General features: G+C 46.1%; 1 protein-coding gene across 2 annotated transcripts in view; it reads left to right on the top strand.

Annotated features, from left to right (window-relative positions):
- HDAC1 (histone deacetylase 1) overlaps positions 1-21,238 on the top strand; it is a 44,403-nt gene that overhangs the window by 11,535 nt on the left and 11,630 nt on the right. For both annotated transcript variants that reach the window (XM_005544105.5, XM_005544106.5), the window contains exon 3: positions 13,892-14,009. In XM_005544105.5, coding sequence (XP_005544162.1) covers positions 13,892-14,009 — 118 coding nt within the window. The remainder of the gene's footprint in view (positions 1-13,891; positions 14,010-21,238) is intronic.

The following is a 21,238-nucleotide window of genomic DNA, read 5'->3' as shown; positions in this document are numbered from 1 at the left end:
TTTAATCTCCCAAAGTGCTGAGACTTTAAGCATCAGCCACCATGCCTGTATTCTTTTTAAAAAATTATAAAAATGATTTTTATTTTTTACCTGCAGTTCCAAGCACAGTATGTTTTAGTTTTATATGTTTGATTGTTATATAGATGGAGCCATACCGTATTTATTATGTGACTTTCTTATTTTTGCTAAATATGTTCTTGAGACTCACCCATGTTGATACATGTAGCTGTATTTATTTATTTATTTATCTATTTATTATTATTATTATTATTATTTTTTTTTTTTTTTTTTTTTTTGAGACGGAGTCTCGCTGTGTCTCCCAGGCTGGAGTGCAGTGGCGTGATCTCGGCTCACTGCAAGCTCCGCCTCCCGGGTTCATGCCATTCTCCCGCCTCAGCCTCCCGAGTAGCTGAGACTACAGGCGCCCGCCACCACGCCCGGCTAGTTTTTTGTAGTTTTTTAGTAGAGACGGGGTTTCACCGTGTTAGCCAGGATAGTCTCGATCTCCTGACCTCGTGATCCACCCGCCTCGGCCTCCCAAAGTGCTGGGATTACAGGCTTGAGCCACCGCGCCCGGCCTATTATTATTTTTTGAGACAGAGTCTCGCTCTGTTGCCCAGGCTGGAGTGCAGTGGTGCGATCTCGGCTCACTGCAAGCTCCACCTCCTGGGTTCACACCATTCTCCTGCCTCAGCCTCCCCAGTAGCTGGGACTACAGGTGTCTGCCACCATGCCTGGCTAATTTTTTCTATTTTTTAGTAGAGACGGGGTTTCACTGTGTTAGCCAGGATGGTCTCGATCTCCTGACCTCGTGATCCGCCCACCTCGGCCTCTGAAAGTGTTGGGATTACAGGCGTGAGCCACCGCGCCTGGCTGCTGTATTTATTTTTACTGAATTTCATTGAAATAAATGTATTTTAGTCTGTTATCTCATTGATGGGCATTTGATTTGCTTCTGGGGTTTGACTATTGCAAATACTGCTGCTATGAACTTTCTTGAACATGTCTCTTGATGCATATATGCTAAAGTTTCACTAAAGGATATACTAGGAGTAGAATTGGATCAGGACATATGCAAATACTCACCTGTATTAGATAAAGCCAAAATAGTTTCCAGTTGCCAGCTATGTAAGAATTGCAGTTGCTCTGAGTCCTTGCCAAAACTTGATTTTGTCAGATTTCAATTTTGTTGCTAATTTAGGTAGACATGAAATGGTATCTTACTATTATTTTAATTTGTATTCCCCAATTCCTATTCAACCGTTTTGCCCATTTTCCTATTTGGTTGTCTTTTTTTTTTTTTTTTTTGACACAGTGTCTCACTCTGGCACTCAGGCTGCAGTGCAGCAGTGCGATCTCGATCTCGGCTCACCGCGTCCTCTGCCTCCCAGGCTCAAGCCATCTTTCCATCTCAGCCTTCTGAGTAGCTGGGACCACGGGTGCATGCCACCACACTCGGCTAATTTTTGTATGTTTGTAGAGATGGGGTTTTGCTGTGTTAACCAGGTTGGTCTCAAACTCCTGGGCTCAAGTGATCTGCCCACCTTGGCTTCCCAAAGTGCTGAGATTACAGGCATGAGCCACAGTGCCTGACCCATTTCTTTTATATATTAAATGTCCATTTTTACTTATTCATTGCATATATACTCATCAGGCACCTATTTTGTGCCAGGCAGTATGTGTGTGTCTGGCTTTGGGCTCTCTGTTCGGTTGACTTGGTCTGCTTATTGACCCATATGCCAATACCACAGTGGCTTAATTACTTAATTTATATTATAGTAAGTCTTGTTATGTGGTAGCACAGTTCTCCCACTTTGTTCTTCTGAAAAAGTGATTTGGCTATTTGCCCTTTCACTTTGTTTTTCTTTTTCTCGCTCTTTTTTTTTTTGAGACAGAGTTTTGCTCTTGTTGCCCAGGCTGGAGTGCAATGGTGCAATCTCAGCTCACTGCAATCTCTACCTGCCGAGCAGCTGGGATTACAGGAATGCGCCACCATAGCCAGCTAATTTTGTATTTTTAGTAGAGATGGGATTTCTCCATATTGGTCAGGCTGGTCTCGAACTCCCAACCTCAGGTGATCCGCCCACCTTGGCCTTGCAAATTTTGGGATTACAGGTGTGAGCCATGGCACCCAGCCTCTTTTTCTCTCTTTTAGAGACAGTGTTTTATTCTGTTGCCTGGGCTAGAGTACAGTGGCACAGTCATAGCTCATTGCAGCCTCAACCTCCTGGACTCAAGTAATCCTCCCTCCTCAGCCTCCTGAGTAGCACTTCTTTTTAATTTAATTGTGATTTTGATATGCGTTTCACTAATTCACCAAGGTCTATTTAGAGCTGATTCTGTTGTTTGTTTTGTTTCTGTAGGATCCTGGACTGTGTTTCCTGTGTATTTTGTGATTTTGGACTGTGGGGTAATGCAGTAGCCCACTCTTATCTGAGCGGGGATACTTTCTAGTACCCCCAGTAGATGCCTGAAACCATGGATAGTACTGTACCCTATATATGTTATATTTTTTCCTGTACATATATACCTCTGATAAAGCTTAATTTTTAAATTAGGTAGAGTAAGAAATTAACAACAATAATAATAAACTAGGACAATTATAACAATAAACTGTTTGCAGTTTCATGCATAGAAGATTCATTCCTGGCCAGGCGTGGTGGCTCATGCCTATAATCCCAGTGCTTTGGGAGGCCAAAGCCAGTGGATCACCTGAGGTCAGGAGTTCGAGATCACCTTGACTAACATGGTGAAACCCTGTCTCTACTAAAAATACAAAATTAGCCAGATGTGGTGTCGCATGCCTGTAATCCCAGCTACTCAGGAGGCTGAGACAGGAGAATCATTTGAACCTGGGAGGCAGAGGTTGCAGTGAGCTGAGATCGCACCATTGCACTCTAGCTGGGGCAATGAGAAACTCCTTCCCAAAAATAAAAAAAAAGAAGATTCATTCCTACTGTAGATCTTAGCTCTTAGCAACTTCAGCACAGGATTTTTTTCTTTCCTTACTGTATTAAGAACTTCAACCCTTTCATATAAAGGAAGCACAGCACAGCTTCTCTTTGGCATATTGCCAACATCACTACTCTTGTACTTTGGGGCCATTATTAAGTAAAACAAGGGTTTCTTGAACAGAAACACTGCGATACCTTGATAACTGACCTGATTACTGAGAGATCTACTAAGTGACTCACAGGTGGGTAGTATACAGCGTGGATATGCCAGATAAAGGGATGATTCACACCCAGGGGACAGACCTGGATGTTACAGAATTTCATCATGAATGGCTCACAATTTGAAACTTATGAATTGTTTATTTCTGGCATTTTTCATGTAATATTTTTGGACAGTGATTGTGTGTCACTGGAACTGTAGAAACCACAACTGAGGATAAGAGGGCACTGCTGTATTCTTTGGAACTTTTTTTTTTTTTTTTTTTTGAGACAGAGTCTCGCTCTGTCACCCAGGCTGGAGTGCATTGGCGCGATCTCCACTCACTGCAAGCTCCGCCTCCCAGGTTCAAGCCATTCTCCTGCCTCAGCCTCCCATATAGCTGGGACTACAGGCGCCCACCACCGCGCCCGGCTAATTTTTGTATTTTTTTAGTAGAGACGGGGTTTCACCGTGTTAGCCAGGATGGTCTCGATCTCCTGACCTCGTGATCCACCCGTCTCGGCCTCCCAAAATGCTGGGATTACAGGCATGAGCCACCGCGCCTGGCCTCTTTGGAACTTTGAGTCCTGGGATGAAGATGGGTTGTTAGAAGGTGATTTGCTTTTACTTTGTAAAAGAGGTGGCATTTGAGATGAGCTCTTTCCTTCAGAGATTTGGGATAAGGGACGAATTTCAGATAATAGGAAGAACATGAGCACAAACACTGTTGAAAAGCTCTATAGCTCTCTAGGTCTTTGTTTTTTTTTTTTTTTTTTTTTTTTTGAGACGGAGTCTCGCGCTGTCACCCAGGCTGGAGTGCAGTGGCCGGATCTCAGCTCACTGCAAGCTCCGCCTCCCGGGTTCAGGCCATTCTCCTGCCTCCGCCTCCCGAGTAGCTGGGACTACAGGCGTCCGCCACCTCGGCCGGCTAGTTTTTTGTATTTTTTAGTAGAGACGGGGTTTCACCGTGTTAACCAGGATGGTCTCGATCTCCTGACCTCGTGATCCGCCCGTCTCGGCCTCCCAAAGTGCTGGGATTACAGGCTTGAGCCACCGCGCCCGGCCATCTCTCTAGGTCTTAAGGAGGAGTTGTTTGGAGTATAATATTTGTGAAAGAGAGTGGGGCAATTACATTGGGAAGGGAACCATGTGAAATTTCTTGATTGCTATATCAAAGAACTTAGAATCTTTACTTCGTCAACAGGGTGTCATTGAATGAGAGCAGTACATTAACATTTTAAGATTTTTGTGATACCAGTATGGAAGATGGAAGCTGATAAGGCTGGATAGAAATAGGACCAATTAGGAGGCCAAAAATACTCCAAGTGAGATTTAATTTATGTATGGGTTTTGTTTTTTTTTTTTTTTTCTTTTTACTTATTTATTTTTTTTTTGAGACGGAGTCTCGCTCTGTCGCCCAGGCTGGAGCTCAGTGGCACAATCTCAGCTCACTGTAAGCTCTGCCTTCCAGGTTCACGCCATTCTCCTGCCTCAGCCTCCCGAGTAGCTAGGACTACAGGCGCCCGCCACCATGCCTGGCTAATTTTTTGTATTTTTATATTTTTGTATTTTTAGTAGAGACGAGGTTTCACCGTGTTAGCCAGGATGGTCTCGTGATCCGCCTGCCCCGGACTCCCAGGCGTGAGCCGTGGCGCCCGACCTGTTTTATATTTTGAGATAGGGTGTTGCTCTGTCATCCAGGCTGGAGTGCAGTGATGTGATCACAGCTCACTGCAGCCTCACCCTCCTGGGCTCAAGTGATCCTCCCACCTCAGTCTCCTGAGTAGCTGGGACTACACTGTGTGCTACTATACCTGGCTAATTTTCATATTTTTTATAGAGATGGGATTTCCCCTTGTTGTGTAAGCTGGTCTCAAAGTGCTGGGCCCAAGCAGTCTGCCCCTCTTGGCCTCCCAAAGTGTTAGGATTGTAGGCATGAGCCACCACACCCAGCCAAGAGTTAACTGGTTAGGTCAACAGTTACTCATTGAGCAGCTGCTGTATGTCAGGCACCATGCTTGTTGCTTCAAATAAAGGTAGAACCTGCTCCTGGCCTCCCAGAGTAGACCAAGCAAACATGCAATTTCTATGCAGTTTGGTGAGTGAAATGATAAGGGAAGTACAGGCTTCTCAGGGTAACATTTCAGAGAGTTACTTAACTGAGATTCTGAGAGGTCAAGGACAGCTTTTTGGGGGAATTGGCTTTTCTTCTCTCTCTCTCTTTCTCTCTCTCTCTCTTTTATTTTAAGAGACAGCCTTAGGCCGGGTGTGGTGGCTCAAGCCTATAATCCCAGCACTTTGGGAGGCCGAGACGGGCGGATCACAAGGTCAGGAGATCGAGACCATCCTTGCTAACCCGGTGAAACCGCGTCTCTACTAAAAAAATACAAAAAAACTAGCCGGGCGAGGTGGCGGGCGCCTGTAGTCCCAGCTGCTCGGGAGGCTGAGGCAGGAGAATGGCGTGAACCTGGGAGGCGGAGCTTGCAGTGAGCTGAGATCTGGCCACTGCACTCCAGCCTAGGCGACAGAGCGAGACTCCGTCTCAAAAAAAAAAAAAAAAAGAGACAGCCTTGGCCGGGTGTGGTGGCTCACGCCTGCAATCCCAGCACTTCGGGAGGCCGAGGCAGGCAGATCACTTGAGGTCAGGAGTTCAAGACCAACCTGGCCAACATGGTGAAACCCTGTTTCTACTAAAAATACAAAAATTAGCTGGGCATGGTGGTGGATGCCTGTAATCCCAACTACTCGGGAGGCTGAGGCAGGAAAGTCGCTTGAACCTGGGTGGCGGAGACTGCAGTGAGCTGAGGTTGCACCACTGTACTCCAGCCTGGGCAACAGAGCGAGTCTAAAAAAAAAAAAAAAAAAAAGCCTTGCTTTGTTGCCAAGGATGGAATGCAGTGGCTATTCCTAGGTGAGATTATAATGCACTATAGCCTCAAACTCCTGTGCTCAAGTGATTCTCCTGCCTCAGCCTCCCAAGTAGTTGAGACTACAAGTGTGTGCCTGGGTTGACTTTTAATTGCAATCTAGAGGTTGAGTAGAGGGTGTGAAGAGAACAGTGTTCTAGGTCATAGCATGTATAAAGGCCTAAAGGTGAGAGAGATGGCCCTTGGGGAACTGCAAGCAAAATGGTGCTTGGCAGATTGGCACAGTGAATGAGATCAATTCAGCCTCTCAAACATGTTTTATTTAACTCACAAAGTATTTTAAGGGCTTTACGTTAGTGACCAACCTTTAAAAAATGAAATCTGTCCAGAAAGGATCTGGCAGTTGGGCTCAAATTCCCTCATGGCAGTCATCAGCTAGAGCTATGTAAATAAAGGCTGTCCTCTGCTCACCAGTGTTTTGTTTGTGTTTGTTTTAAGCACCAAGTTAGTTAGCTAAACTGACTGGCCCTTATGAGTGCTTTGAGTTTGGTGTTCCCTGGGATAGAGCACAAAATATTTAGGGGAGTGCAAGTAGGGTGAGCAGGCAGATTATTCTGGTTTTCCAAGCCAGGTTAAAGAGTTTGAACTTGATATTTTGAGTAATGAAGCCATTGAAGTGTTTTTAGAGGGGAGTGACGTGATTCAGTTTGCATTTTAAGACTGATAACTCTATAACAGGCACAGTGACACATGCTCGTAATCCCAGCTACTAGCAAGGGTGAGGCAAGAGGATCACTTGAGCCCAGGAGTTCAAGACCAGCCTGGGCAACATAGGGAGATCCTGTCTCTAAATAAAAAAGAAAAAGACAGGCCGGGCATGGTGGCTCACGCCTGTAATCCCAGCATTTTGGGAGGCTGAGGCGGGTGGATCACCTGGGGTCAGCAGTTTGAGACCAACCTGGCCAACATCCCCATCTCTACTAAAAAATACAAAAATTAGCCGGGTGTGATGGCGGGCGCCTGTAATCCCAGCTACTTGGGAGGCTGAAGCAAGAGAATTGCTTGAACCTTGGAGGCGGAGGTTGCAGTGAGCCAAGATCGTGCTGTTGCACTCCAGCTGGGTGACAAGAGTGAAACTTGGTGATACAAAGAAAAAAAAGGCCAGGCGCGGTGCCTCACGCCTGTAATCCCAGCACTTTGGGAGGCCGAGATGGGCGGATCACAAGGTCAGGAGATCGAGACCATCCTGACTAACATGGTGAAACCCCGTCTCTACTAAAAATACAAAAAAATTAGCCAGGCGTGGTGGCGGGTGCCTGTAGTCCCAGCTATTGGGGAGGCTGAGGCAGGAGAATGGCGTGAACCCAGGAGGCGGAGCTTGCAGTGAGCCGAGATCGCGCCACTGCACTCCAGCCTGGGTGACAGAGAGAGACTCTGCCTCAAAAAAAGAAAAAAAAAGAGAGAGAGAGAGAGAGAGAGAGAAAGGGGGAGAGGGAGAGAGAGGGAGAGAAAGAGAGAAAGAAAAAGAAGGAAAGAAAAAGAAAGAGAAAGAAAGAAGGAAGGAAAGAGAGAAAAGAAGGAAGGAAAAGAAAGAAAAGAGAAAAGAAAGACAGACAGAAAAGTCTGCCTGTAGTATTGAGCATAAATTAACAATGGTTAAGAGGGAGGCTAGGATACCAGTTAGGAGATTGTTGCCAGAATCCAAGTCAAAAAAAAATGGTAGCCCCGAAATGGAAGTGGACAGATTTGACAGATAATACATTGGTGGTAGTTTCAAGAGAAGCTGAATGTAGTGGATGAAAAAAGAAGAATCAAAGATGTTACCCCAGACCGGGCGTGGTGGCTCATGCCTGTAATCCTGGTACTTTGGGAGGCCGAGGCCGGCAGATCACCTGAGGTCAGGAGCTTGAGACTAGCCTGGCCAACATGGTGAAACCCTATCTCTACTAAAAATACAAAAATTAGCTGGGCGTGGTGGCGGGCACCTGTAATCCCAGCTGCTTAGGAGGCTGAGACAGGAGAATCGCTGAACCTGGGCAGCAGAAGTTGCAATGAACCGAGATCATGCCATTACACTCCAGCCTAGGCGACAGAATGAGACTGTCTCAAAAAACAAAACAAAACAAAAACAAACAAACAAAAAAACCAAAGGTGATGCCCTGGCTTCGATCTTGAACAGCTAGGTGGTTGGTGCTGAGAATAGGAAACCTGGGAAAGAGGGGCATAGGAAAAATAGGGTAGTAGATGCAATCAAGATTATGGAGGCACGAGAGAGACTGGCAATGGATTGAAATGGGAAAGCAAAAGAGGGCAGAGTTTAAAATGACACTTAGGTTTTCAGCCTGAGTAGACAGTTGGTATCATTAACAGAAATAGTGAAAGAGAACTTCTGGAAGTTAAGTGGAATTTGAGTGCTTCTAGGCTCTCAACAACAAATTGTTCAGTCCAGTTGAATTTGAAGTGCCTTTAGGATTTGTGGGTGGAGCAGACTGAGAAGCTATTGGACGTATGAATCTGGAGCTCAGAACTAAGATCAAAATGGAGTTTGTGCAGTCATCTGTGTAGAAGGGATAGCCAGACCAGAGTTTTGATGACATTAGGAAGAGGGTAAAGGGCTTAGTATAGTAAAAACAACTTGGTATTTGGAGCCAAGTCTTTTTTCTTTCACTGTAGGTGTTTTGGTTTGCCTTTTTAGAGATAGGGTCTCACTGTTTGCCCAGGCTGGTCTTGAACTCCTGGGCTCAAGTGATCCTTACATCTTAGACTCCTGAGCAGCTGGGACTACGGTGCATGCCACTGCACCTGGCTTCTCTATGGCTGTTTTTGATAAAACAGTATCTGTCGTTCAGTCTTGTATGCTGCATTAAATTAAGTGAGGATTAAATGAGAGTCAAAGTACCTGGAGCCAGATCTCTGGATTCCTTCCAGTTTACCAGCTGTGTAACCCCAGGCAAATTACTTAACCTCTCTCTTTTGTAGTTTCCTCCCTGTGAAATAAGGATAATAATAGTATGAATTTTTTTTTTTTTTTTTTTTTTTTTTTTTGTGATGGAATTTCACTCTGTTGCCCAGAATGCAGTGGTGTGATCTCGGCTCACTGCAACCTCTGCCTCCTGGATTCAAGCGATTCTCTGCCTCAGCCTCCCGAGTAGCTGCGATTACAGGCGCCTGCCACCAGGCTCGGCTAATTTTTTGTATTTTTATTAGAGATGGGGTTTCACCATGTTGGTCAAGACTGGTCTCGAACTCCTGACCTCAAGTGATCTGCCCCGCTCAGCCTCTCAAAGTGCTGGGATTACAGGCATGAGCTATTGTGCCCGGCTGGGAACTTTTTTTTGTTTGTTTTTTGTTTTATCAGATGGATTCTCACTCTGTCGCCCAGGCTAGAGTGCAGTGGCACCATCTTGGCTCACTGCAACCTCTGCCTCCCAGGTTCAAGCAGTTCTCTGCCTCAGCCTCCTGAGTAGTTGGGATTATAGGTGCATGCCACCATGCCCGGCTAATTTTTGTATTTTCAGTAGAGACGGAGTTTCACCATCTTGGCCAGGTTGGTCTTGAACTCCTGACCTCTTGATCCACCCTCCTCAGCCTCCCAAAGTTCTGGGATCACAGATGTGAGCCTCTGTGCCCGGCCAAACTTTTTTTTTTTTGAGACAGAGTCATGCTCTGTTGCTCAGGCTGGAGTGCAGTGGCACGATCTGGGCTCACTGCAACCTCTGCTTCCTGAGTTCAAGTGATTCTCATACTGCAGCCTCCCGAGTAGCTGGAATTACAGGCGCCTGCCACTGTGCCCGGCTAATTTTTGTATTTTTTGTAGAGATGGGATTTTGTCATGTTGGCCAGGCTGGTTTCAAACTCCTGGCCTCGGCCGGGCGCGGTGGCTCAAGCCTGTAATCCCAGCACTTTGGGAGGCCGAGACGGGCGGATCACGAGGTCAGGAGATCAAGACCATCCTGGTTAACACGGTGAAACCCCGTCTCTACTAAAAAATACAAAAAATTAGCCGGGCGCGGTGGTGGGCGCCTGTAGTCCCAGCTACTCGGGAGGCTGAGGCAGGAGAATGGCGTGAACCCGGGAGGCGGAGCTTGCAGTGAGCTGAGATCTGGCCACAGCACTCCAGCCCGGGCGACAGAGCGAGACTCTGTCTCAAAAACAAAAACAAAAACAAAAACAAACTCCTGGCCTCAAGCAATCCTCCCACCTCGGCCTCCCAAAATGCTGGGATTATAGGCGTGAGCCAACGTACCTGGCCATGAACTTTAAAAGGTGTTTTTTTTGTTTTTTGTTTTTCAAAGATGGGGTCTTGGGAGTCTGAACCTATTCTGGCTAGGAGAGGTTGCCCGATAATTTATTTTATTTATGTATTTTTTTGAGCTGGAGTCTCGCTTTGTTGCCCAGGCTGGAATGCAGTAGCATGATCTCAGCTCACCGCAGCTTCTGCCTCTGAGTTCAAGCAATTCTTCTGCCTCAGCCTCCTGAGTAGCTGGGATTCCAGGCACCCGCCACCACTCCCAGCTAATTTTTGTATTTTTAGTGGAGATGGTGTTTCACTATGTTGGCCAGGGTGGTCTCAAACTCCTGGCCTCAGGTAATCTGCCCACCTCAGCCTCCCAAAGTGCTGGGATTACAGGTGTGAGCCACTGTGCCTGGCCCTGATAATTATTTTAAAAAAGAGAAAAAGACAGGGTCTCACTATGTTGTCCAGGCTAGCCTTGAAGTCCTAGGCTCAAGTGATCCTCCAGGGCTTAGATCTTTAAAAGGTTGTTGTGAGAATCATATGAGGTAGTATTTAAAGTGTCTGAAAGAGTGACTGTCATAGAGGAAACAATAAATGTTGGCTGTGTATTAAAAATGCTTTATAAACTACAGAAAATATGGCAGGTTCTCAAATAACATCACTTCGCTCAGCATCATTTAATTACAACGTTGAGGAGAAAAATAACTGATATCTGGCGTGGCCACTATCTGTGTGGTGTTTGCACATTCTCCCCTTGTCTGTGTAGGTTTTCTCCGGGTACTCCAGTTTTCTGCCACATCCCAAAGATGTGCATGTGAGGTGAGTTGCCATGTTTTCATGGTCCTAGTCTGAGCAAGTGTGGATATGGGTGTGAGTGCACCCTGTGATGGAATGGCATCGTGTCCAAGGTTGGTTCCTTGTGCTGAGCTGCAGGGACAGGCTCTGGCCACCCTTGGAAATGAATGATTGAATTCAAATTATTGTCAAATAAAAATTCGTAAAGTAGATAATAATCATACAGATGCACAACAATAAAAGATGTGATACAGAAACACTCAGTGAGCCAGCCTGCCATATTTATTATTGTTCGTTTTTGAATTGCATGATGGTAGAAGGTTCTCCTTGCAATTTTCACTTTGCATACATTTATTTATTTATTTATTTTTATTTATTTTTTTTTGAGACGGAGTCTTGCTCTGTCGCCCAAGCTGGAGTGCAGTGGCGCAATCTCGGCTCACTGCAAGCTCCGCCTCCCGGGTTCACGCCATTCTCCTGCCTCAGCCTCCCGAGTAGCTGGGACTACAGGCGCCCGCCACTGCGCCCGGCTAATTTTTTGTATTTTTAGTAGAGACGGGGTTTCACCATGGTCTCGATCTCCTGACCTTGTGATCCGCCCGCCTCGGCCTTCCAAAGTGCTGGGATTACAGGCGTGAGCCACCGCGCCCGGCCTGCATACATTTATTATGTGATTTAACCCACCACCACCACAACCACCATCACTCACTGATGCACCAAAAATTGGGTAAATAATAATGTATATATTTTTTGAGACGGGGTCTTGCTCTGTTGCCCAGGCTGTAGTGCAGTGGCAAGATTATAGCTGACTGCAGCCTCGACTTCCCTGTGCTCAGATGATCCACCTTAGCCTCTTGAGTAGCTGGGACTATAGGCAAGTACCACCACATCCGGCTAATTTTTTATATTTTTGTAGAGACAGGGTTCACCATGTTGTCCAGACTGGTCTCAAACTCCTGGGTTCAAGTGATCCACCTGCCTCAGCCTCCCGAAGTGCTGGGATTTTAAGCATGAGCCACTGCACCCAGCCCAATAATCATCTTCCTTATTTTTATAAATCTTTCTTAAATATAGGGATAGTTCACATTTATTTCAGTATTTAATGTTTGAAGTGTTTTGGGTCTTTATTTAGAATTTTAGTGATGTTTTTGTGACAGAAATATGCTGTAGGAGCTTAAATTCTTGTTTATATCAATTATCCTGTGGTAAAATTGGTTTCTTAATACATTATTTTGCCTACAGTCACAATTTCCAGGAACCTGTGGATAACATTAAGTGAGGACTTTTGTTGTATTGGTAATTAGAGAGGCAGAGGGTCATCTCTGAAGAAGACCTACCTTTAAGGGATGGGAGGAAAAGAAGAGAATTTTAAAAAGAGGGAAGGAGGAATCAGAATGTTGGGATAACCAGGAAATTATCTTGTCAAGAAAGTGGCAAGGGGAGGATGTGATAAAAATTGTTGATGTGATGACTTATAAAGGATTTCCCATCTGTTTCAGTTGTCATTAGATACCCTTTTTTCATGAACTCTTGGAGCCATTTTGTCCATAATTTTATGATACATATATATACATATTTATTTTTAATTTTTGAGAGGGAGTTTCGCTCTTGTTGCCCAGGATAGAGTACAGTGGCGCAATCTCAGCTTGCTGCAACCTCCACCTCCTGGGTTCAAGCGATTTTCCTGTCTCAGCCTCCTGAGTAGTTGGGATTACAGGTGCATGTCACCACGCCCAGCTAATTTTTGTGTTTTTTGTAGAGACCAGGTTTCATTATATTGGTCAGGCTGGTCTTGAACTCCTAACCTCAGGTGATCTGCCCGCCTCAGCCTCCCAAAGTGCTGGGATTATAGGCATGAGCCACCACACCCAGCCAGTTTTATATAATATTTAATAATAAAAAGTAATAATTTTGTAGGCCGAGCACGGTGGCTCACGCCTGTAATCCAGCACTTTGGGAGGCTGAGGCCGGCGGATCACCTGAGGTCAGCAGTTCGAGACCAGCCTGACCAACATGGCAAAACCCTGTCTCTACCAAAACTACAAAAATTAGCTGGCTTGGTAGTGGGCACCTGTAATCCCAACTACTCGGGAGGCTGAGGCAGGAGAATCTCTTGAACCCGGGAGGCGAAGGTTGCAATGAGCCGAGATCGCGCCATTGCACTCCAGCCTGGGTGACAGATTGAGACTCTGCCTCAAAAAAAAAAAAACAAAAAAAGAAAACAGAAAAAAAAAGGCCTGGCGTGGAGGCTCATGCCCGTAATCCCAGAACTTTGGGAGGCCGAGGCGGGCAGATCGCGAGGTCAGGAGATCGAGACCATCCCGGCTAACACTGTGAAACTCCGTCTCTACTAAAAATACAAGGCGGAGCTTGCAGTCAGCCGAGATTGTCCCAGTGCACTCTAGCCTGGGCAACAGAGTGAGACTCCGTATAAAATAAATAAATAAATAAATAAATAAATAAATAATAATAATAATTTTGTGAAGCACCTTACAGTTTACAAAGAGATTTAACAACCTCTTCCGATTCTCTTAACTTCCCTGTGTGGTCCATGTTGTCCCTGTTTAATAAATGAGGAAATGGAGGTTCAAGAGATAGTAACTTGCCTAAGCAACAGAGCTTGAGTTACTCTAGGCCTTCTGATACTCTGTCTCCTTTGGTAATCTTGTTTGCCTAGTTATCTTGTAAATCTCTTGAGGCCTGAATCTAATCAGTTATTTCTTTTTATTCTTTATAGCACCTAGCTCCGTGCTGCGCAGGAAATAGAAATATTCAAACTAGATTGAGTGGACTGGCCGTGGTCAAAAATAACTTGCCCTTTCTCCCTTCTGCCCTCTAGCGCCCTCACAAAGCCAATGCTGAGGAGATGACCAAGTACCATAGTGACGACTACATTAAATTCTTGCGCTCCATCCGTCCAGATAACATGTCGGAGTACAGCAAGCAGATGCAGAGATGTAAGTCCATTCTTTTCCTCCACACTCCCAAGCCCCCAGTTGCATCTTACTTTCCACTGCAGAGGCCCGCTCTGCTGTCCTGGCACCTCCCATTCAGTGGACACCAGATTTCCCCTACCTCCTAAAGGTGCCAGAGTGCTTTTTCCCCTCAAGTCGGGTTTTTCATGTTTCCTGATTTGTGAACAATAGAGGTAGTACTTTTTCTGGTTATGTTCACAACACTGTCCCAAGAGTACTGTAATTATTGTAGTGGAAAAAGCACTGACCTGGGACGGAGAGACAGTAGATACAGTAAAATTTAACTCTAACTCTCAGCTGACTGGGCAAGTCACTTCTCAGATTTTTGTAAAGTGGACTGGGCCACGTGATCTCTGATTTCTGTCCAACTGTAACTGTTTTAACTTAGTGGGTATTGATTGAGAATTTAGAGGCCACTCAGGACAGATTCTAGAACAAAACTATCATACCTGACTTCCCCCTTGTGTTATTTTAGAAATTATCTCTTAGCACCTAAGACTTCATATAGTGTAACAGCATTGACCAGAAGAAGTTTTGATTAATTTATGACAGCTTAGATTGAAGTGTCAGAAAATATGCGGCACTTGTTTATTGCTGCTGACCACAAGGTAGTCTTATTCCCAAGGAAGAAAGGTATTTATAACTATTATTATAACTAATAATAACTGTACAGTGGTATTGATGACAGAACCACAGAGACCTTCCTTGAAGCATTAAGCTTCTTTGCTACTGACAACTCCAGGAGCTGCCAGCTGCTGTGAGTGAGGTGTTTGCTCTGAATTGCAGGGTCTTATTTCCCTCCAAGATGAGGCAAATTCATGCCTTTCCTGTAGATGGCTTTAGAGGTTTCCATAACCCATTTAGGCCAAGGATCAGGCTCTATTCTCAGCAGAGTGGGCTGTCACTAGAGAAGCAGCTTGCTATTAAAGTAAGAAAATAAGCTTTCATGTCTTAGTTTGAATCTTTGGTCTCCTGGCCCCTCTGGTGTTATTTCCCTGCCCCCTCCTTTTTTTTTTTTTTTTTTTTCCTGAGACAGAGTTTCACTCTTGTTGCCCAGGCTGGAGTGCAATGGGGCGATCTCTGCTCACCACAACCTCCGCCTCCCGGATTCAAGTGATTATCCTGCCTCAGCTTCCCGAGTAGCTGGGATTACAGGGATGTGCCACCACACCCGGCTAATTTTGTATTTTTAGGTTTCTCCATGTTAGTCAGGCTGGTCTCGAACTCCTAACCTCAGGTGATCCACCGGCTTTGGCTTCCCAAAGTGCTGGGATTATAGGCGTGAGCCACCGTGCCCGACCTGTTTTCCCTCTTTAAGAGGAAGACAGGACAGGCACAGCGGTTCATGCCTGTAATCCTAGCACTTTGGAAGCCCAAGGTGGGAGGATTGCTTGAGCCCAGCCAGGAGTTTGAGACCAGCCTGGGCAATATAGTGAGACCCCCATCTCTACAAAAAAATTAAAAAATTAGCTGGGCATGGTGGTGCACACCTGTGGTCCCAGCTACTCGGGAGGCTGAGGAGGGAGGATCTTTTGAGCCTGGAAGGTCGAGGCTGCAGTGAGCCGTGATTGTACTACTACACTCTAGCCTGGGCAACAGAGTGAGACCAAAAAAAAAAAAAAAAGACATTAGTGCCTATTTCCTAGTGAAGGATGAGGGGATAAGTGAAGATAATGTATTTATTTATTTATTTATTTATTTTATTTATTTTTTTTTTTGAGACGGAGTCTCGCTCTGTCGCCCAGGCTGGAGTGCGGTGGCCGGATCTCAGCTCACTGCAAGCTCCGCCTCTCGGGTTCACGCCATTCTCCTGCCTCAGCCTCCCGAGTAGCTGGGACTACAGGCGCCCGCCACCTCGCCCGGCTAGTTTTTTGTAGTTTTTTAGTAGAGACGGGGTTTCACTGTGTTCACCAGGATGGTCTCGATCTCCTGACCTCGTGATCCACCCGTCTCGGCCTCCCAAAGTGCTGGGATTACAGGCTTGAGCCACCGCGCCCGGCCAGATAATGTATTTAAAGTATCTACCCTCAATGAATTGCTTTTGATATCTTGCTGTTGCATAATTGCTTTTGCTATTATGACTTACTATTTTTATTATTTACAAACTCATCAAGGCAGACAAAATACTATGCCCTTAGGAGTGTGCAGGTTCTGCTCTGGTGCTCCAATTTTTCTGAATCCAGCATTCTAAAGTTGTACATTAAAAATTCAGTCTGGCTGGGCATGGTGGCTCACACCTATAATCCCAGCACTTTGGGAGGCCAAGGCAGGCAGATCACCTGGGGTCGGGAGTTTGAGACCAGCCTGGCCAACATAGTGAAACCCCATCTCTACTAAAAATACAAAAATTAGCTTGGTTTGGTGGTACATGCCTGTAATCCCAGCTACTCAGGAGGCGGAGGCAGGAGAATTGTTTGAACCCAGGAGGCAGAGGTTGCAGTGAGCTGAGATCGTGCCACTGCACTCCGGCCTGGGTGACAGAGCGGGACTCCATCTCAAAAAAAAAAATTTGGTCTGGGCACCTATAGTCCCAACTACTCAGGAGGCTGAAGCAGGAAGATTGCTTGAGCCCAGGAGTTCAAGGCTAGTTTGGGCAATATAGTGAGACCTGATCTCTAAAAAAAAATTTTTTTCTAATTAAAATAATTAGGTCTTGGATTTTTCTGTCATCAGAAATGGGGGGTAGGAAGAATAAGCCTCTCTAAGGACTTCAGAGTACCTCACTGAGTTGATTCATAGGGTTATGGAGGGTCAGAGTAGACAAAGACTTTAGATGTCACTTAACATAGTGCTTTATAACCTGCGGTATCTACGAAGACAGTAATGAGCTCTTTTTAAAAAAAGAATTATTTTTATTTTTATTCTTGTTTTTAGAGATAGTTTATCATCCAGGGTAAGTACAGTGGCAAGATCATAGCTCACTGCAGCCTCAAATTCCTCTTTTTTTTTTTTTTTTTTTTTTTTTGAGACGGAGTCTTGCTTTGTCGCCCAGGCTGGAGTGCAGTGGCGCGATCTCGGCTCACTGCAAGCTCTGCCTCCCAGGTTCACGCCATTCTCCTGCCTCAGCCTCCAAGTAGCTGGGACTACAGGTGCGCACCACCATGCCCAGCTAATTTTTTGTATTTTTAGTAGAGATGGGGTTTCACCGTGTTAGCCAGGATGGTCTCGATCTCCTGACCTCGTGATCTGCCCACCTCGGCCTCCCAAAGTGCTGGGATTACAGGCGTGAGCCACCGCGCCTGGCCTCAAATTCCTCTTACTCCTTAACTTGCCCTTCCTTAGAATATGTACCAATATCTAACCTAGGCGCTGGATGTAGTAGAATGCACCTGTAATGCCAGTGCAGGAGGGATAGCTTGAGGCCAGGAGTTCAAGACCAGCCTGGGCAGCATAGTGAGACCCCCATCTCTTTAAAAAAAAAAAAAGTAAAAAATTAGTTGGGCATGGTGGCACATGCCTGTGATTCTGGCTACTCAGGAGCCTGAGGCAGGAGGATCCCTTGAGCCTAGTTCAAGCCTGCATTGAGGTATGGTCTCATTTCGCCACCACACTCCAGCCTGGGCAACGTGGCAAGAACTTGTCTCGATTAAAAAAAACACACATGGCCAGGTGCGGTGGCTCATGCCTGTAATCCCAGCACTTTGGGAGGCCGAGGTGGGCGGATCACGGGGTCAGGAGATGGAGACCATCCTGGCTAACACGGTGAAACCCTGTCTCTACTAAAAAAAATACAAAAAATTAGCCGGGAGTGGTGGCAGGTGCTTGTGGTCCCAGGTACTCGGGAGGCTGAGGCAGCAGAATGGCGTGAACCTGACAGGCGGATCTTGCCATGAGCTGAGATCGCGCCACTGCACTCCAGCCTGGGTGACAGAGCGAGACTCCTTCTCAAAAAACAAAAACAAACAATCCAAAAAATAAACCACACACACACACACACAAAAACATCCCACACACCTAACCTAGGAAGTTATGCTTGTGATAAGATCGAGTAAGTCAGGTTTTCTTGCTTGTGGCTGAAATGTAATAAACCCTTTCTGGTCACCTTGAGAGCCTTGACCAGAAGTTCTGACCTAGTATTTAGCAAGTGAAAATGGGAACACAAATAAATGCACTTAGGGGGCTTATGGTGAAAACATGATAAAAGGGATTGGTAAAAAATTAGGAGACATTCTCATCCATTTTACAGACATGTAAACTTTCCCAGTCACACAGCAAGGTGATGATAGACTGCAGAATGGAACTCTAGGCCCCCAATTCTGGAGTTTTAAAAAATATAGTGTATATAAAATATTTTAGACACACAGGCCAGGCAAGGTAGCTCATGCCTGTAATCCCAGCACTTTGGGAGGCTGAGACAGGTGGATCACTTGAGGCCAGGAGTTTGAGACCAGCCTGGCCAGCATGGCGAAACCCTGTCTCTACCAAAAGTACAAAAATTAGCCATGTGTGGTGGCGTGTGTGCCTGTAATCCCAGCTACTCAGGAGGCTGAGGCATGAGAATTGTTTGAACCTGGAAGGCAGAGGTTGCAGTGAGCCAAGATCGCACCACTGCACTTCAGCCTGGGCGACAGAGCAAGACTCCATCTCAAAGGAAAAAAAAAACAAAAAAAACCAAACATATTTTAGACACACACAAAAAGCATAAAAAATAATATAATACACTTTGGGAGGTCAAGGTGAGCGGATCAGGAGATGGAGACCATCCTGGCTAACACGGTGAAACCCCGTCTCTACTAAAAATACAAAAAATTAGCTGGGCGTGGTGGCAGGCGCCTGTAGTCCCAGCTATTCGGGAGGCTGAGGCGGGAGAATGGCGTCAACCCAGGAGGCGGAGCTTGCAGTGAGCCGGGATGGTGCCACCGCACTCCATCCTGGGCGACAGAGTGAGACCCCGTCTCAAAATAAATAAATAAATAAATAATAATATAACGAACATCGGCTGGGCGCAGTGGCTCACGCCCAGCACTTTGGGAGGCTGAGGCGGATGGATCACGAGATCAGGAGATCGAGACCACCCTGGCTAACACGGTGACACCCCATCTCTACTAAAAATACAAAAAATTAGCCGGGCGTGATGGTGGGTGCCTGTAGTCCCAGCTACTCGGGAGGCTGAGGCAGGAGAATGGCATGAACCCGGGAGGCGGAGCTTGCAGTGAGCTGAGATCCCGCCACTGCACTCCAGCCTGGGCAACAAAGCCAGACTCTGTCTCAAAAAAATAAAAATAAAATAATAATAATAATATAATGAACATCCATGTGCCCACTACCCAGCCTGAGAAAGAAAACATTATTAATACAGTTGATGCCCCCTTGGGCATCTTTCCTTGATCACATACCCTTTCTCTCCCACTCCCCCAGCCCCCCACCCCATTACCAGCACTGCCAAGGTATAAGCACTATCCTGAGGTTAGTGTTTAATCCCCACACCTCTTTCTACAGTGAGCATTTGACTGCCTTCTCTGCCTCCACCTCTCACCCAGTATTGCTTCCCTTTAGTCTAAAACTAGCCTGAGCATGAGAAAAGTGTATATAGTGGAAAGAGAGAAACCCATAGAAAAGTCCTCCCTAGCCTCACAGATTAGCTCACATGAGTATCTGCTCTTCCATTTGCCCCCTTTCCATCTCTAATCACATAGTTTATTGACTGGGAATAAATGGGCTGGTCATTTCAGCCACATGTTGGTTTGGGGCCTGAAGAAAAATATTTTTTTTTCTCACCTCCAAAACACCCATTCCTTCCCATGGAGGCTCCATATCCCAAATAAGAGTATAAACAAAGCTTTGGAAACCCTGTGCAGGAGGAAGTGGCCAGAGAGGGAAATCAGTCGCCAATGGATAAACAGCTGGGGCCCAGGGACCAAAGTTCTTATTTACACAGTCTCCCAGCGTTTACCCAGGAAGTGAGGAAATGACCCACCCGCTGCACACTCCCTCATGCAGCCACGCTTCTGCAGAGCACCAGATCTTGGCACCCTCCAAGTTTAGGGCAGAACCAGAGCTGGTAACTCTTGTAGTCATTGTAGATCTTGAGCTTCAACTGTGTCTTGAGAGTTTACCAGCACGGTCCAAACTGGGCTCTTCTGCTGTCACCCCAGGGCTGCTCCTTCCTCTGCTTTTGGAATTCTTGTCAGTAACAGTGGGTACAGTAGAAGGCTGGGCAAGAGAATAAGTATGCAGGCCCATACTTCCTGCCTCTGACTTCCTGTAGCTCATCGATGTCTCAGCAGTTACTTTTTTTGTTTTTGAGACGGAGTCTCACCCTGTCGCCCAGGCTGGAGTGCAGGGGTACGATCTCGGCTCACTGCAACTTCCGCGTTTTGGGTTCAAGTGATTCTCCTGCCTCAGCCTCCCAAGTAGCTGGGATTACAAGCTCATGCCTGGCTCATTTTTGTATTTTTAGTAGAGATGGGGTTTTGTCATGTTGGCCAGGCTGGTCTCGAACTCCTGACCTCAAGTGATCCACCCACCTTGGCCTCCCAAAGTGCTGGGATTACAGGCATGAGCCACCACACCCGGCTGGCAGTTACCTTTTCTGTAAGAGGTTTGGAGCTATAAAGTTCCTCTAGGTCTGAGTCTACAAGCTCCAGGTGTGCTTTCCTTCCTGTTTTCATTTCATTTGCCTTGTTGTTTGCATATGTTTCCACATTATGTACTACTTGGTACTTTTACCCCATTAGGCTCAAAATAACTTTACTCCAGTTGTCACTGTGAATGTAACAGTAAGACACTGGACTATGGGAGTCAAGACACCGGGACCCTGATTCTGGTTCTGCTACTGCCTGGTTTTATAACCTTGGGCAAATCACTTAACTGCTCGGTATCTGTTCCTCCGCGCAGTGGGGTTGATATCTGTCTTGTCCAGCTCATAGAGTTGTGAGGATCACATGAGGTTGTATATGTGAAAGGACTTAGAAAAGGGCCAGGATATATTTTCACAGGCTTTTTTTTTTTTTTTTTTTTTTTTTTTTTTTTTGAGACGGAGTCTCACGCTGTCGCCCAGGTTTGAGTGCAGTGGGGCGATCTCGGCTCACTGCAAGCTCCACCTCCTGGGTTCACGCCATTCTCCTGCCTCAGCCTCCTGAGTAGCTGGGACTACAGGCGCCCGCCACCGCGCCCGGCTAATTTTTTGTATTTTTAGTAGAGACGGGGTTTCACTGTGGTCTCGATCTCCTGACCTTGTGATCCGCCCGCCTCGGCCTCCCAAAGTACTG

This window comes from Macaca fascicularis, chromosome 1 (genome assembly GCF_037993035.2).
Source record: "Macaca fascicularis isolate 582-1 chromosome 1, T2T-MFA8v1.1".
NCBI lineage: Eukaryota > Metazoa > Chordata > Mammalia > Primates > Cercopithecidae > Macaca > Macaca fascicularis.
This window is presented reverse-complemented; position numbering and strand designations above follow the sequence as displayed.